The sequence below is a fragment of the Rana temporaria genome, chromosome 6 (genome assembly GCF_905171775.1).
Source record: "Rana temporaria chromosome 6, aRanTem1.1, whole genome shotgun sequence".
Lineage (NCBI taxonomy): Eukaryota > Metazoa > Chordata > Amphibia > Anura > Ranidae > Rana > Rana temporaria.
Window position 1 is genome coordinate 134,994,452 of NC_053494.1, and position 18,273 is coordinate 135,012,724.

The 18,273-nt window shown below is 42.5% G+C and overlaps 1 protein-coding gene across 1 annotated transcript in view; it reads right to left on the minus strand.

Annotated features, from left to right (window-relative positions):
* The window catches only part of PLCL1 (phospholipase C like 1 (inactive)), a 383,028-nt gene extending 381,894 nt beyond the window's left edge, over window positions 1-1,134 (minus strand). Inside the window, exon 1 of the mRNA XM_040357402.1 lies at window positions 753-1,134. Within this exon, the coding sequence (XP_040213336.1) occupies window positions 753-1,100 (348 nt within the window). The 5' untranslated portion in view covers window positions 1,101-1,134. The remainder of the gene's footprint in view (window positions 1-752) is intronic.
* Window positions 1,135-18,273: the final 17,139 nt, after the last annotated feature.

Sequence of the window (18,273 nt, forward strand, 5' to 3'; positions counted from 1 at the left end):
GATGTCTATATAGTTGTGTTGGTCCTTGCATTGGTATCAGTCTAGTGGTGTCTTACATTGGTGTATATAGTTGTGTAGCTCTATGTATTGGTGTCATACATTGATGTCTGTATAGTGGTGTTGGTCTATGTACAGTATAGGTGTCAGGTCTGTACACTGAGGTCTATAAAGGTGTGTCAGTCTAGTGGTGTCATACATTGGTGTATATACCTAGTTGTGTAGATCTATGTGTTGGTGTCATACATTGGTGTAGATCTATGTACTGGTGTCATACATTGGTGTATATAGTTGTGTAGATCTATGTGTTGGTGTCATACATTGGTGTGTATAGTTGTGTAGATCTATGTACTGGTGTCATACATTGGTGTATATAGTTGTGTAGATGTGTTGGTGTCATACATTGGTGTATATAGTTGTGTAGATCTATGTGGTGTGTCATACATTGGTGTATATAGTTGTGTAGATCTATGTGTTGGTGTCATACATTGGTGTATATAGTTGTGTAGATGTACTGGTGTCATACATTGGGGTATATAGTTGTGTAGATCTATGTGTTGGTGTCATACATTGGTGTTTATAGTTCTATGTATCGGTGTGATCTCCTATGTAGTGTATTTGGGGTGTTGGCCGTTGTCTTGGTGTGTCCCCCCATTGTTGTGTAGAGAAGTCCGGAGAAGTGATTGGGGGGTCCCCCCCTAGCAGTGGCCCGGTCCCCACATAGTAGTGCCTCCCGGTCCCCCCCATACACTCACCTTGATGATGCTGCTCCTCCGGGGTGCCGCCTTGGCAGCTTCCATAAGGCTGAGCTCGGTGACCCCGCTCCTCCGTTCCCTGCCCCGGCCATGTTCCGGGCACAGATCACAACCTCCGTCCAGTCCCTCTGCCATGGCACTCAGTGCCCCGTAACTTCCATCCCCAGAGGGTTCTTGTAGAGAAGGAGGGCAAAGAGCAGCAGGAGGCTCCGGGAAGAGCCGGGTAGTGGCGGGCTGTGTGGGGCGCTCAGTAGAAGGGGCTCCGGGGCGGCTGCATGCCGCGGACAGACACACACACACTGACAGACACTCCGGTGTGTGCAACTGGGAGCCCACCGAGCACCGCATGAGGGAGCCGGGCACAGCTGGGCGAGCCCGGGGACAGCGCCTCACTCTGATTGGGTGACCTCCTCCAGAACTGTGCAGCCATTGGCTCGTCACATCCAGAGTAGTAGTGAGCTTTGAGGATGCTCAGCGCCGATTGGAGCGCGGGTGGCAATGGGCGGGCCAGTTGTGTGACAGTTCCATGTGGATGGGTGGGGGATGTTGTCGTGGAGGGAGACTCCTGTGTGGAGGGAGATGTGAATGACATTGTGTGTACACAAAGCGGGGACCCTTCTCACCTGGGATCTGCCATCCTCCATAACACAGAGAACCAACCAACCTTTATATTATGTGCACAACTTTATATAGATCACTACACACCGACACACAACAAAGGGGGGAGTTATAAAGTACCAATCATCCATCACATTCACCATAACAATCTCCAGTCATGGAGACGTGTTCTTCAATGGGGGGGAAGTGCCTGCTGTACCATTATATGTAGCTTTGTGCAGTGTTGGGGCTCATTCACATTATGACATGCATGCCTCGGTGTGGAGGCGCAGCGCTGCATCAACTCCGGGGAAGGTGAAAATCCTCCATGACAGCGGGGCTGCCCCAGCTTTGCAAGGGTTAAATGCTCATTTATGGCAAACGCCTTTCTCTTACCCGACCCTCCCACAGGCTCCCTCCCCCTCTATGCTGCTGTTAGTATAAAAAAATTAACCACTTGCTTACTGGGCACATATACCCCCCCTCCTGCCCAGGTGAAATTTCAGCTTCCGGCACTGCGTCGGTTTAACTGACAATTGCGCAGTCATGCGACGTGGCTCCCAAACAAAATTGACGTCCTTTTTTCCCCCCCATAAGTAGAGCTTTCGTTTGGTGGTATTTAATCACCTCTGCGGTTGTTATTTTTTGCGCTAAAAAAAGTGACAATTTAGAAAAAAAAAATCAATATGTTTTACTTGTTGCTATAATAAGAAGCCCAATTTTGAAAAAAGAAAGAAAAAACTTTTTTTCTCAGTCTAGGCCGAAATGTATTCTTCTACATATTTTTGGTAAAAAAAAAAAAAAAAAAAAAAAAATCGCAAAAAGCGATTTGTTTGCGCAAAAGTTATAGCACCTACAAAATAGGGGACAGGTAATTTATTTTTTACATTTACTAGTAATGGCAGCGATCTGCAATTTCTATTGGAACTGCGAAATTATGGCGGACACATCGGACACTTTTGACACATTTTTGGCACCATTCACATTTATACTGCGATCAGTGCTATAAATATGCACCAATTACTGTATAAATGACGGGCAGGGAAGGGGTTAACCCTAGGGGGTGAGGAAGGGGTTAAATGTGTACCCTGCATAGTGTTTCTAACTGTGGGGGGAGGGGGGTGACTGGGGAGGTGACCGATCTGTGTCCCCTATGTACAAGGGACACAGATCGGTCTCCTCTCTCCCTGACAGGACGTAGATCTGTTTGTTTACACACAGAGATCCACGTCCTTGTCTGTGTAACCGCCAATCGCGGGTGCCTGGCCGACATCACGGACTCCAGGCACGCGCATCGGCATCTCAGTAATGCGGGGGGGGCAAGCGCGCCCCCCAGTGGCTGGAGGCCGGATATAGATGGCCTCCCGGCAATTGGCATCCACACTGCGGCCATACAAAGTCGTAGGGCCAGCAGGAAGTGGTTAATAAATAAAAATTCCAGTCTACATAGCATAGTTACCTTGTAGACATTCTAACTCTTACGCAAAACAATCCATATACAAGTAGGGACCGTTCACACCATAGAAACGCTGTCTGGATGCGTTCCAGGTGCTTTTCTGCATGCACGCTTTTGACCTGTTTTAGATGCGTTCCAGTGCGTATTCATAGCTCCCAACTGTCCCTGATTTCGAGAGACTGTCCCTGATTTGGAACACTGTCCCTCTGCCCCACATTCCTCCTCATTTGTCCCTCATTTTAATCGGATCTAAATATCTGTATATAAAATGCACTTTTTATCCATCAAAAAGTGTTTTCCAGCATTAAACCTTTCATCTGATTTCTAAATTGCTGCATTTGTAAATTCCAAAAGCCAATATAAATGAATAGTAGTGGTTAAAGCGGGGGTTCACCCTATATAAAAAAATATATATATTTTTTCCCTCTCGCATTAAATTCGGCATAGTAGCGCGAGCTACAGTATGCCTGTCTATTTTTTTATCCCCGTACTCACTGTGCAATTGTATATTGAAGATTCCGACTCCCGCGGGGAATGGGCGTGCCTATGGAGAGGGAAGGTGATTGACGGCCGGCCCTGGCACGTCACGCTTCTCCGGAAATAGCCGAAATAAGCTTGGCTCTTCACGGCGCCTGTGCGCAGGCGCCGTGAAGAGCCGAGACCTACTCCGGCTGTCTTCGGGGAGCATGACGTGCCAGCTGTCAATCATCCTCCCTCTCCATAGGCACGCCCATTCCCCGCGGGAGTCGGAATCTTCAATATACAATTGCACAGTGAGTACGGGGATAAAAAAAATACAGACAGGCATACTGTAGCTCGCGCTACTATGCCGAATTTAATGCTAGACTGTTAAGGAGGGTGAACCACCGCTTTAAAAAAAAGGACTTGTGGGTTTAACCAATCTTGTTTTTTGTACAGTTCGCCTTTAAGGGGGTGTGGCAATGGGGTGTGTCCTATGCATCTTAAAAAGTTGGGAGGTATGTTTTTTTGGTGCATTTTTGATGCAGACCAGTGCATTTTCCCCCCTCTTTATCTTAACCTTAACCACTTCCCGCCCGGCCTATGGTCGATTTACGTTCCGGGAAGTGGTTCAGAAATCCTGAATGGACGTCAATGGACGTCCTGCAGGATTTCATGCCGCACACGCCCGTGGGGGCGCGCAGCGATCGGTGATGCGGAGTGTCAGTCTGACACCCTGCATCTCCGATCTCGGTAAAGAGCCTCCGGCGGAGACTCTTTACCACGTGATCAGCCGTGTCCAATCACGATGTAAACAGGAAGAGCCGTTGATGGCTCTTCCTCAATCGCGTCTGACAGACGTGAGTATAGGAGAGCCGATCTCCAAGAGCCCAATCTGGGTTCCGCATCTTGTTTCTTCCTCACGATAGCTGGTCTTCTGTAAAATAGTGTTGGGAGGAGACTTAACGAATGTTGGCTGCGCACCTCTAGCAGAGTTTAAGAAAAAAAATTCAAAATCCAAATTCACAGTACAAGACCCGGTTAGGTTGCTGTGTACGCATATTTGTGGCAGATGCATTTTGTGTGGTTGAACAACAATGCAAGTCTGAGCAAATGTTGCTTTGCTTTCGAGAGGAGGGGCTGTTAAGATGTAAAATTATAAGTATAAATTCTTTTCGGTTTCATGACATCACCATAGTTTGTCTCTCCACCATTGACACCGAAGCAGGCTAAGGATATGGAGTGGTTTCTATCTTGAACACATTTTTACCTTTGTCAGTTCTTGATCGGCCTCTTTGGGGCACTATTCCATTCACCGACACCAATAATGGAGGCCTAATTAGATTTGATTACAACAAAATATGGGGCACTATTCCTCCCAGGTACACCAGTGATGGACCATTCTTTACTCCAACTAGACACCAGGACATTTTCTACTCCCACTAGCCCAGTGTTTCTCAATTCCAGTCCTCAGGCCCCCCTCCCCCCCAACAGGTCAGGTTTTCAGGATTTCCCTCAGATGAAAAGGCTGTGGCGATTACTAAGGCAGTGAAACTGATCAAATCACCTGTGCAAAATAATGGAAATCCTGAAAACCTGACCTGTTGGGGGGGGCCTGAGGACTGGAATTGAGAAACACTGCACTAGCCAAAGCCCAGGCCCCCTAAAGTCAGAAGTATAGTAAACTCGCCCATTCTTTGGGTACCCCTCTTCTAGATGGACAACCTTCAGACAGTATGTATTGGAGTACTTTATTTTTATTTATCACAGGCAGGAACGCTACAACATTTTCTTTATTTTTGCATTTTACAGTCAAAAGTAAGTAACAGTAAGCAGGCAGATATACATACAGTCTTGTCTGATCTCACTTACAAATTTCTAGTGAGCGATTATAGTTTAGTGCCCTTTCACAGGATCATATTCGCCTGTCCTTTTTCCGGCAGGTCCAATTGGCCCAACCATTCATTTCTATGGGGAGGTGGATGTCATGTGTCTGCTGATACAGGCTCACACAGACACACTCACTCACACAGACACACTCACTCACACAGACACACTCACTCACACAGACACACTCACTCACACAGACACACTCACTCACACAGACACACTCACTCACACAGACACACTCACTCACACAGACACACTCACTCACACAGACACACTCACTCACACAGACACACTCACTCACACAGACACACTCACTCACACAGACACACTCACTCACACAGACACACTCACTCACACAGACACACTCACTCACACAGACACACTCACTCACACAGACACACTCACTCACACAGACACACTCACTCACACAGACACACTCACTCACACAGACACACTCACTCACACACAGACCATATCCTGTTTAAAATCTAGTAGTCAAAGTCTTATCACAACTCTAATAGTGCATTAAACGTTGTCTTAACCTGTTAGAGTCACAACGGTGACCCTGCCAAAAACAGTCCCTCCCTCCCAGCCCATCACCCCCCCCAACCTGGTGAGGGCATCTGCTACCCAAACATAACCAACAAAATAAAATACGTTCAGCCACTAACTGACTGGAGGCACAAGACTTAATTTCAGTGATATACATGTTTCAACATAAACAGGTAGTCTCTTGAGAGCGATTTTCCTCTGAGCAAAGCGCAGATCCGCCGCAGTGGATGTGTTAAGCATCCAAAAAGTTTAGTCTGAACTCCTCCTGCGACCAAACATAAACGTCGCTGAATGTACCTCTGCTGCCCCCGCCAATATCCAGCCAAAGTAACGCAGGATCTCAATCATGTCCCCTGCGGCAACAAACTATTGCAGTTAGGGGATCCGGCTGCTCCCTCCGAGCCCCGAGGGAGTCTTTTTCAACCCGGCAAGGCACAGTAACTGCAGCGGGGGGGGGGGGGTTTCACCCCCATCGGGAAAACACAGCAACGATCCCAAAGCACATCCATGAACCCTCTGACTCACCTAAAATAGAGTAAAAACATTAAAGCACACACAGCATATTACATTTAACTGCAACGTAAATTTGTACAAGAACCGTTTTTGTACTGATAAACATGTTTCCAGCTTTCAAAGTGTAAGTGTAAAATTTGATTCACACATGTTTCATGCTATGCATTATATCACAGATCTGTATACTGCAATAGGGCACAAGCTATGTCCAGTCTAGCATCCGTCATTGCTTCAGAAGTGGTCTTCACAGTATTGATGGTCCTGGTCCTAAGGAACTCCTTGGCAAACTGTAAAAACATCACATTTATCATTTGTAACAGTATTTTACATGAATGAAAAGCCAGACAGGGTGGCAATATGGAAAAACACATCTTTTGTTATATAGGCAATATGGAAAAACACATCTTTTGTTATATATTTGCCTTTTTTGAATAACAGCCCAAGGCTTTCAATCATAATTTACTAAGGACAGTTAAAATGCATTCATTCATCGCTGAAAAGGTACTTTTTATCACTTAAAAAAAAAAAAAAAAGTTGGACACACCACAACCAGGGCTGTGAAGTCGGAGGACATTTTGGGTACCTGGAGTTGGCAAACAATGCACCGACTCCTACTAAATTTAGATTGTCGGAACATTTATCTACCGACTCCACAGCCCTGCACACAACAGTATCATTGTCTGAAACAAGAAAATAAAAAAAAGTTTACCAGCAAGATTAGGACACCACAGTTATGGGAATCCTGCTGGTTGTTGTGTTCCATGATCCAGGTCTTCCATTGGGCTTCACGCGAATTCTTGTTCAAGAACAGACTAGTTATGGTTTAAAATAATGACACATGTAATCAGAAACTTGTGCACATATGTATCATGGCCATTTTCTTTAAGAAGCACATTTACCCCCAGTTGTTCTGCAATATCGAATAGGAAGTTTAATCCCATTGGGTCAATCACCACAAGGACCTGCTCTGACACCATGACCATCTAAAAAAAAATTTTTTAGAGATAACACAACTTAGATGGTGTTCATATTTATAATTTACAAATGACCAAATTAGACAAGTCAAACCTTCAGATTTCTAATGAAGTTTAAAATTTTTGTTAAAGGAGTTGTAAAGGAAAAAAATGTTTTTGCTGAAATGAAATGACTGTTTACAGGGTATAGAGATAATAGTTAACCGATTCCTTTTGAAAATAGATAAAAAAAATCAATCATATAATGTACCTGCAGTTTCTAGTTTAGTTTTTGCATGTTTTCTGCCTGTGCTGTACAGAGGCACAGAGCCAATACAGGACAGTGATGTTTTGGAAAATGAAACCGATTGGTGCTGTGGGGTTTTAGACACAGTAGTCACACCTCCTTGATTAGTGACCACAGAGAGAAAGCTCCCAGTACTGTGGTCATCAGCAAACAGACAACCAGAAAGTGTGGAGATCAGAGAAGAATTACAGCAACTTGAGAGCAAAAACTAACAATGAGGACATGAAAACAGCACTGCATTAAGGTAATGGAAGCTATTAAGATAAAAAATTTTTTTACAAACCCTTTAAGATCTGCCTTGGAAAATGTATTACTTAACATATCTTCAAACTTCCTATTGTTATCTGAAGTGTTGCGGCTTGTGTAATCAGAGGCATAGACGGATATAATCAGCAGTATTAAAAAAACAAAAAAAAGAAGAAGGTGCACAAAAGTAAAGAAAGCTACATCGAATTTTATAGAATAAATACCACTAAAATCCAGTGTTTGTGAAGGTTAACTGGGCAGATCCAAACATCTTTTAATGAAAACGGCAGCTGTGGAATAGGTGTAAAGCAAAGTTAAGAAATTTAGCAATTTTTTTGTATATATATATATATATATATATATATATATATATATATATATATATATATATATATATATATATATATATATATATATATATATATATATATATATATATATATATTTTTTTATATTCTTATTCGTACCCACTAATCAATTGATAATTATAGGTGTAAAAATTGACCATCCTTTCCAAGTTTATGTAATTCTCCTGTAAACAGTGATGTAGCGATCACTGCAGAGAGCTGGTGAACAGGTTTCTGTTGGAAGATAAAAAGTTATGCAAACACAATAATGCAAAAAATTGATAAACACTTTCATACACATTATTAAAGCGGGGGTTCACCCTTAAAGGGCACTTTTCCCCCTTAGATTCCTGCTCGTTATTACTAGGGGAATCGGCTATTTATTTTAAAATATGTGCAGTACTTACCCGTTTACGAGACGCATCCTCTCCGTCGCTTCCGGGTATGGGCTTCGGGAATGGGCGTTCCTTCTTGATTGACAGGTTTCCGAGAGGCTTCCGACGGTCGCATCCATCGCGTCACGATTTTCCGAAAGAAGCCGAACGTCGGTGCGCAGGCGCAGTATAGAGCCGCACCGACGTTCGGCTTCTTTCGGCTACGAGTGACGCGATGGATGCGACCGTCGGAAGCCTCTCGGAAGAATGTCAATCAAGAAGGAACGCCCGCTCCCGAAGACCCATACCCGGAAGCGACGGAAGAAGATGCAGCTCGAAAACGGGTAAGTACTGCTCATATTTTAATATAAATAGCCGATTCCCCTAGACCGAACGAGCAGGAAGCTAAGGGGAGATTTTTTTTTTTTTTTTAAATGGGTGAACTCCCGCTTTAAGTCTTGCCTGATGCTTTGCAATACGATGATGAAGGTAGGCATCAATCACCCTTATTAGGAAAAAATATATGTCCAAATTTTAAAAAGATGTATATTTGGAAAATAATGTTACAGGTTTGCTTTTTAAACAGTGAAATCTATTACCTCATCACTTAGCCACCCTATCCCACGCAGCCTATGGAAAGAGGACACATGCAGCTTGTATGGTCCTACAACTGCTTGCACCGAGCCATCATCTTCGGCAGCCCATAACATTTTAACTGTTAAAAAAAAGGAGGTTGATACAAGTTTAAGCAGGCCATACACAGTACAATTTGGAACAAATGTTCTTTTCAAAAATCAGAAAGTTTGCTTTTTTTTGTGATCCAATGATGCCACCATTGATTTTTGAAATTCAGCCAACCAAGCCTTCATGTAACTACAGAAAATAATTTTCGTGGCTGGGAATTTTATTTTCTCTACAGGAATTTTATTATGTCCTTTTTTTTATCAATTACATTTCTCGAACGATTCTCCCATGATTGATTATAAAACAGTTGTTTTTTAAAAAATTTCCATCATGTCCGATTCATCAAATTTGATTGCGCACTAAAATTGTTTGTTGCTGCAGCCCACTAACATTGCTAAATTCATACGAAAATTCTTATATACCATTTTGAAAAGAAAATTCTTTTGATATTCTAACTGTGTATGGCCGGCATGACTGAAGAAAATGTAATTTGAATACTTTGGAGCCAAAACTAATACAGGTTGAGTATGCCTCATCTACAAATTCAAAGTATTTCTAAAGTTTTAATGACAATATGCCATAATAGATGCCCACATGAGAGTTAGACTTTTAAGTTGGCAAGTTTAAATTAGGTATACAATGACCTGTTATTTTTTTATTTTTTTATTTCAGACTTGTGTGGTACATATACTTACCTAGACACACACACACACACACACACACACACACACACACACACACACACAATATGTATGTATCTGAATCATACCTATGGCCGATAAGGCCTCAATCTGTAGAGTTTAGTCATTATAATATTGAAAACAAGAGCTGACCAGAGCAGCCGCCATATTAAAATGGGCATACCAACAGGGCATGGCCAAATAACAAAACTGATTAAAAAAAATAAAAAAGGCCATACCAACAGGACATAGCCAAATATAAAAGGCCATACCAACAGGGCATGGTCAAATAAAAAAAACTGGGTAAAAAATAAAGGCCATACCAACAGGGCATGGCCAAATATAAAGGCCATGCCAAACACTTTTAACAAGGCCAAAATGACCAACAGGGTCATAATAGCCAACCAAGAACCCAGTGACTGCTACCTCTGTCTATGGTTTGCAGGACATTTAGGCATGGTTCTGGTGAAAGCTTCAAAATGAAAAATTGTAAGTTATTTACAGTTATAACATTTGTAAAGAATAGAAGTCATTTAGTACATGAAGAAAGAACACTCAGAAAAAGGCAACAAGGCAAATCACAGGCAAAGTAGCTGTACGGAAGTTTTTAAAATAGTCAATTTGCTTGTACCTCAATAGGGATATCGTTAGTAGACAAGGCACTGCAGAGGTTCTCTTCGGGAGACATGCCAATAGCTCTTTGATATGGCTTTAAATGGTCAATACTAGTGTTTTTATTTAAAGCAACCCCCTGTAAAGTTGCTAATCCAACGACCTTGCCACACCTCACGAATAATGTAAGGGCCTGAATAATCGAACGCCATCCTTCCTCCTTTTCTTCCACGTTTTCTTCCATTATATAAGAGAACCTCATCACCAAGTTTGTAGGATAAACCCTTGTTTTTCTTCAAAACTTTATTTTCATGCGCCGACTTCTGTTTCTCTTGTGCCTTTTCAATGTTTTGCATCACAGCTTCTTCAACCTTGTCCATGGATGCTCTTTTCCGCCACAAATGTGTCATAGCTCCCTTCATTAGGCATAATAATATTGGACAGCTGAAAGGACAGACAAGTTATAAGACAAAAAATGTTTGATATGCTATCTCAATAAATAAAACAGACATTGGCAGTCAAAATGTTTTGCAAGTACAAATATTTATTAGTAGAAGACTGAAATTATTATAAATACAGATTTATTTTGATAAGCGGAAACTGTTGGTACTATATAAAACATGTATTATAACTAGGAAATGCATTTCCTGAGGAAAATGCGTGGGAATGCTGAATAGCTGAGCCCGCACCAAAGCCATTCACCATAACCACTATACTATCTTTAGGACACACAGCTCCTTTCTCCATTTGCAAAGTAGAGTGTCCTGACTTCCTGGTTGCCCCTCCCCCCTCAAGAGGTTTCCCCCCCCCCCCGGTTAGTGAGGAGGAATATTGCACTGAGGTAAAGAAAGCTATTTAGGGAAAGAAATACCGTTACAAACACTTTTAATTGACACACCTAATACATGAAATAAGCCTTCAAACAAACCTTAAATCCACAACCGTACATGCGATCGATACAGCGACTTCACTGTTTGAAAGACACGGCCCCTGTGAACGCATCGATATGAAATTTATGTTGATAACTATAAAAGATATCAATCTGAAAAGTCATAGCCGGATAGCTGAATATTTTGTGACCGTTTTAAAGTTTGTTGTCTAAGTGAAAGTATGAAGGAGCTGAAACTTTTGGCAGCACGTGAGATTTTAAGCAGGAAAAAGGATGTTCTCATTGACTTCAATGTTAAAAAAAAAAAAAGTGTCTAAAAGCTTATTTTAAAAAGTATAAATAGTACAAAAAAACTTGAAGTCCCCACGTTAGCTGAACGAGATGAACATTTTAAAAGTTGAATGAATGGTCTCAATAGCTGAAAGTATGAAGAAGTAGAAGTTACGCAGACCCAAAAAACGTACGGAATAAGAATAAAAAATGAATATCAATACTGGGAATGCTTATTAAAGCATTCCCACTAACTCACAGGCAGGTCACCAGAAACTTCAGAGGGGAAAACCGCCTCCCTCCCATACATCAGAAGAAAGGGAGAATGCTTTGTGGTGCATTGGATTTTGGATCGTAAAGAAAAAAGTGGCGTCCAAATATACATCCCAATTCGATTGCTGGTCATTGACGAGTTTCCTTAGAGCTCTAGAATGAACAAACAAAACAAGATTCACACATTTATAACACTTTTGCAAATAATGTGGCATTGGTCAACTACAACAAACAAGTCCATCAATGCAAGATTATAACTTCAGTTAAAGCTGTGGCCCAAAGTGTCAATTGTAAAAATGGAATGCAACTTACCGCTTGATGTTATCATTAGTTTTTTCATCCAGCCCGTTTGTCTGTGGATGATAGGCTGCTGTCACACTCCTTTTAATCCTTAGAAGGCAGCACATCCTGTCGTTGAGCTAAAAAAAATAAAATAAAAAAAATAAAATAAAACACACCAGAATTTTTATTAATTTTTTAGAAAGTAGCAATAAAAAAAAAAAGCAAAGATAATACATTTGAAATTACACATACTTGATTAACAAATTCTCTGCCCTGGTCAGAAAGAATTTGTTGGGGACAGCCATGTCGATATATAAAGGGAGCAAAGACGCTGACCCACCTCAACAGCCGATTTCGATTTCAGAGGATAAGCCTCAACCCACTTAGAAAAAGAATCTGTGGCAGTCAGAATATATCGATACCCATCTGGTGTTTTGGGTAAAGGGCCTGTAAGGTCAATGCCGACCAGCTCCCAGACAGCAGACACCTGTGATGAAAGACTTAGGATTAAATGTATTTTATACAGACACATACATACATAACACAGAATATATTTACCTTAATACACTCCAATGCATTTGGAGCTGCCAAAGGCTTTCCAACCTGACACTGGTGACATTCCTGGATCTGTAAAAAAACAAAAAAAACAGTTGGTAAACACGTGTAACGCTTTCATAAAAAAATTATAGTAGAAAAAAGATTTAAAAAATGAGTGTGTACCCAACGCTCAATATCCTTGCTCATGCCTTTCCAGATGAATCTTGACGACATGGTAATCCTGGTTTTTAAAATTCCTGAGTGCCCGCCAATAGGAGTCGAATGGAATTCTCCGAAGATCCTCCTTGCTTCTTCCCTGGATCTGACCAACATTTTCCCCTCAAAGTAGACCTCGTCTCCTGTAATGAAAGGGAACAATTAACAGCTACATTCATGAAAAAGCTATGTTCCAGAATTAAGTTGATGGTATTTTGTGATAACCTTTTATTGTACATTTGGAGGCGTACTTCTTAAGGCGATACTTCTGGGATTTGCTATATCCAGATGGGTATTCTCCCGCTGAGATGAAGTTGAAAAGGTCTTGCGACTTCTCCATACCTATAAATGTTGAAGAGTGTGAGCTCAAATACAACAAAATATAGACAATACTTACCGTCTAGAAGTTCTGATAAACCAGGCACTGCTAGGCAAAGGATGGTATCAATGCGAAGCCTGTGAGGGAACAATATAATGTTAAGACTGTGAGCTCAGATAAATAAATACTCCACCAAGATATGCTAAATACTCACTGTTTGGGTATCCGTAAAGACTGGAAACTGCTAGGCAAGAGATAAATGCAAAGCCTGTGAGAGAACAATAAAGGTTATGACATTGATCTAAGAAAAAGTCTTTGCCAGCTGTGGAATAAGCGTTTAGGTTACTCACATCATAAAAACAATTACTGTACAGTAAGGATGAGCCGAATACCCCCCTGTTCGGTTCGCATCAGAACTTGCGAACACACCAAATGTTCGTGTGAACATTAGAACCCCGTTAAAGTCTATGAGACTCGAACATTTGAAATCTAAAGTGTTCATTTTAAAGGCTAATATGCAAGTTATTGTCCTAAAAAGTGTTTGGGGACCTGGGTCCTGTCCCAGGAAACATGTATCAATGCAATTTTTTTTTTTTTTTTAAACGGCCATTTTTTCAGGAGCAGTGAATTTAATAATGCTAAAAGTGAAATAAAAAAGAGTAATATTACTTTAAATTTCGTACCTAGGGGGGGTGTAAAGTCAGCATGTGAAAAAGCGCATGTTTCCAGTACATAGAACTGTCACTGCACAAAGTCATTTCTGAAAGAAAAAAAAACATTTAAAACCGGCTTTGCGGCTCTAATGAATTGTCCGCTCTTTCAATTACAGAGATGATTCATTCATAAAAAGGAAAAAAAAATGTGTGGGGGTCCCCCAAATTAAATTACCAGGCCCTTCAGGTCTGGAATGGATATTAAGGGGAACCCCGCCGTAAAAAAAATAACAAATAAAATACGTAGGGTTCCCCGCAAATATCCATACCAGGCCCTTCAGGTCTGGTGTGGATTTTAAGGGGAACTCCCCCCCAAATTAAAAAAAAAATGGCGTGGAGTCCCCCTAAAAATCCACACCAGACCCTTATCCAAACACGTTAACCTGGCCGGCCGCAGAAAAGAGGTGGGACAGAGTGCAGCCCCCCTCTCCTGAACCGCACCAGGCCACATGCCCTCATATGGGGAGGATGTCCCCATGTTGATGGGGACAAGGGCCTCATCCCCACAACCCTTGCCCGGTGGTTGTGGGGGGTCTGCGGGCGGGGGGCTTATCAGAATCTGGAAGACCCCTTTAACAAAGGGGACCCCCACATCCTGCCCCCCCCCTATGTGAATTGGTAATGGGGTACACTACCTCTACCATTTCACAAAAGAAGTGTAAATAGTTAAAAAAAAAAAAACAGACACCGTAGAAAAAAATCCAGCGATGTGAATCCACTGTCTCCTATCCAGCGACGGATGATCTCTCCAGCGATGGATGATCAGCGGTCTGGTCCAGCGATGCAGAAGATCCATCTGTCCAGTGCGCAGCAGGGGAGCTCCACTCTCCGCGGGACACAGCCCAGCGGAATGACGCGCTGGAGCTGTGACATTACTTATATAGGGGAAGCGCCGGCCACCCGTCACGTGACCCCGCCCCCTCTGACGCACCCTCGTACGTCACTGGGAAAGCCCTGTCTTTCAGGGTCTTTCCCAGTGACGTACGAGGGTGCGTCAGAGGGGACGGGGTGACGGGTGGCCGGCGCTTCCCCTATATAAGTATTGTCACAGCTCCAGCACGTCATTCCGCTGGGCTGTGTCCAGCGGAGAGTGGAGCTCCCCTGCTGCGCTCTGGACGGATGGATCTTCTGCATCGCTGGACCGGACCGCTGATCATCCATCGCTGGAGAGATCATCCATCGCTGGATAGGAGACAGTGGATTCACATCGCTGGATTTTTTATTTTTTTATTAAAGGATTTTTTTTCTACGGTGTCTGTTTTTTTAACTATTTACACTTCCTTCGTGAAATGTAGAGGTACAGTGTACCCCATTACCAATTCACATAGGGGGGCCAGGATCTGGGGGTCCCCTTTGTTAAAGGGGTCTTCCAGATTCTGATAAGCCCCCCGCCCGCAGACCCCCACAACCACCGGGCAAGGGTTGTGGGGATGAGGCCCTTGTCCCCATCAACATGGGGACATCCTCCCCATGTTGAGGGCATGTGGCCTGGTGCGGTTCAGGAGAGGGGGGCGCACTCTGTCCCCCCCTCTTTTCTGCGGCCGGCCAGGTTAACGTGCTCGGATAAGGGTCTGGTGTGGATTTTTAGGGGGACTCCACGCCATTTTTTTTTTATTTGGGGTGGAGTTCCCCTTAAAATCCACACCAGACCTGAAGGGCCTGGTATGGATCTTTGCGGGGAACCCTACGTAATTTTTTTTTTTTTTTTTACGGCGGGGTTCCCCTTAATATCCATTCCAGACCTGAAGGGCCTGGTAATTTAATTTAGGGGACCCCCACACATTTTTTTTCCCTTTATGAATGAATCATCTCTGTAATTGAAAGAGCCGACAATTCATTAGAGCCGCAATGCCGGTTTTAAATGGCTTTTTTTCTTTCAGAAATGACACTTTGTGCAGGGACAGTTCTATGAACGGCAAACATGCACTTTCACATGCTGACTTTACACCCCCCTAGGTACGAAATTTAAAGTAATATTACACTTTTATTGTTTCACTTTTAGCATTATTAAATTCACTGCTCCTGAAAAAACGTCAGTTTTTAAAACTTTTTTTTGCATCGATACATGTTTCCTGGGACAGGACCCAGGTCCCCAAACACTTTTTAGGACAATAAATTGCATATTAGCCTTTAAAATTAACACTTTAGATTTCTCCCATAAACAGGGTGTTCCGCGGCTTTTAGAATTTGCCGCGAACACCCCTAATTGTTTGTTGTTCGCCAAATAGGCGAACAGGCAATGTTCGAGTCGAACATGAGTTCGACTCGAAGCTCATCCCTACTGTACAGTATGTTATATTCAGTGTAGTCCATTATATATAACCCAGTGTTATAAGAAAATACACATTCCTATACAAGACACACTGCAAAGTCTATTACTCAAAGTGCATTCAATAGAAAGCAGAGGATATGTAAAGCTCTTGTATTTATTGGGATATTTATTTGTAAAGAAACATGTTATATTTAACACCTCTGTGAAGTTTGTTTTGCACAGAGTGTGCTATTCTCCTCTTCATGGATCCCTCATTGATGTTATTTGCTCCTCCTGTACTGCAGTCCCTCAGCAGTGCTCCTGGCTCCTCCTGTATTCTATGGCTACATTGGAGGGCATTCTCCCTTGGGGCACTGGCGCGCACCCATGTTCTGCTGCTGCCGCAAGCACTGTGCCCGCGGGACCCGTGGACTCGATGTCCGCCGGTGTCCCGTGATCATTTTAGGGAGCGTGTCAAGGAGCTGCAGAACGGGGAGATGCCTGTGTATATTTTATGTTCTGCCCGATGACAGGGAGCAGTAGATCACTGTCCGGTCAATTTTAGCCCATCACTCCCTATGACACACTTAACCCCTTCTTCACCCCATAGGGTTAACCTTCACTGCCAGTGTAATTTACACAGTAATCAGTGCATTTTAATAGCTCTGGTCGCTGTATAAAATGACAATTATCCAAAAAATATATATTTAAATTTATATATGGGGTTAAGTATATGTGTAAGGGTGTATAAATATATATTGAGGGCATTGTATATATGTTCAGGGTGTATCTTGGGGAGGGCGGAGTGAAATATATATATATACACAGCTTTATTTCTCAGAAAATACTTGCAGGAACCCAACCACGACCCCGGTCAGATTTCACAAACAGTAGGAGGGTCTTAAAGGGTGCAGAGTTCATGGGGTTACACAGAGTGCAGAGCTGTCACTTGTAAACACAAAACCAGACTTCTGTGTTTACAAGTGATTGTGGTGAGCAGGCACCAAGGGGTCTGAGCCAGAGGTGGTGGAACCGAGTTCCCCCAAGTTCCCCCTGAAAAAAAGCTATATATATATATATATATATATATATATATATATATATATATATATATATATATATATATATATATATATAATGCCGAAACATTTGTCGTAACAATTGGGTAAAGTGCGGTGTTATCTGTCAAATGCCGGGGGTGGGGGGGGCAATATTTTTGGTCATGACTGCCACCTCACAACCTGTTGGACACCTTTTGAAAAGCAATTCAAACACGTATTGCTTTGCAATTTAAAATGGTTCTAAAGGCTGAAGGATTTTTACCTTTGTACTGCTGCTGGATATCTATTGACTCTGCATAACATCTTTTATATTTTACAAAAAATGGGGTATTTGTGTTTTTTTCCCCCCATACATTAACTAGCCACTTCAATACCGGGCACTGTCATCCCCTTCCTGGCAAGGACATTTTTCAGCGCTGTCACACTTTGAATGACAAAGAAAATTGTGGCGCTGCAAATAGATGACACGGGGGTAGAATAAAGTCCGCTGGATAGGGGATGAATCCTTATTACAAAAAAAGATTTAAAAAAAATATATATATATTAGAACAAAAATTAAAAATGAAGATGAAAAATAAAAAATAAATAGTAAAACCTGGGAGTAGTTAGTGATGCAGTGGATCATGAGGGAAGAGACACTGTTCTGTGTAGAGCTGATTGTCCCAAAAACGCTGTCCTAGGGCAAGCCTTCCAAAGCAGGGGAGACCAGAGCAGGGACTCCAAACATGTATACAGGAAGAAGAAAACAAAAGGCGCCTCCAGGTTAAAACATTAGTGAAGCTTTTATTACACAAATAACAGTGTAAACTTACATTATAAAATCTTGAAATCCGGTAAGGAGATAACTGGATCGGATGCGGAGGAGGGTTAGAGGGACGTCTATCCGGGCTAGTTTGTGCTGGTTTTTTTCTCCGAGGACACTCCAATACCTGTCCGTTCTTTTGCTGTGAGACAGCTGGTCCGGAGGGGTAGTGGAAACGAGGCCCGGAGCACAGCGTAGGCCGCGGTGACGTCACCAAGTGCGACGACGTTTCGAAGCT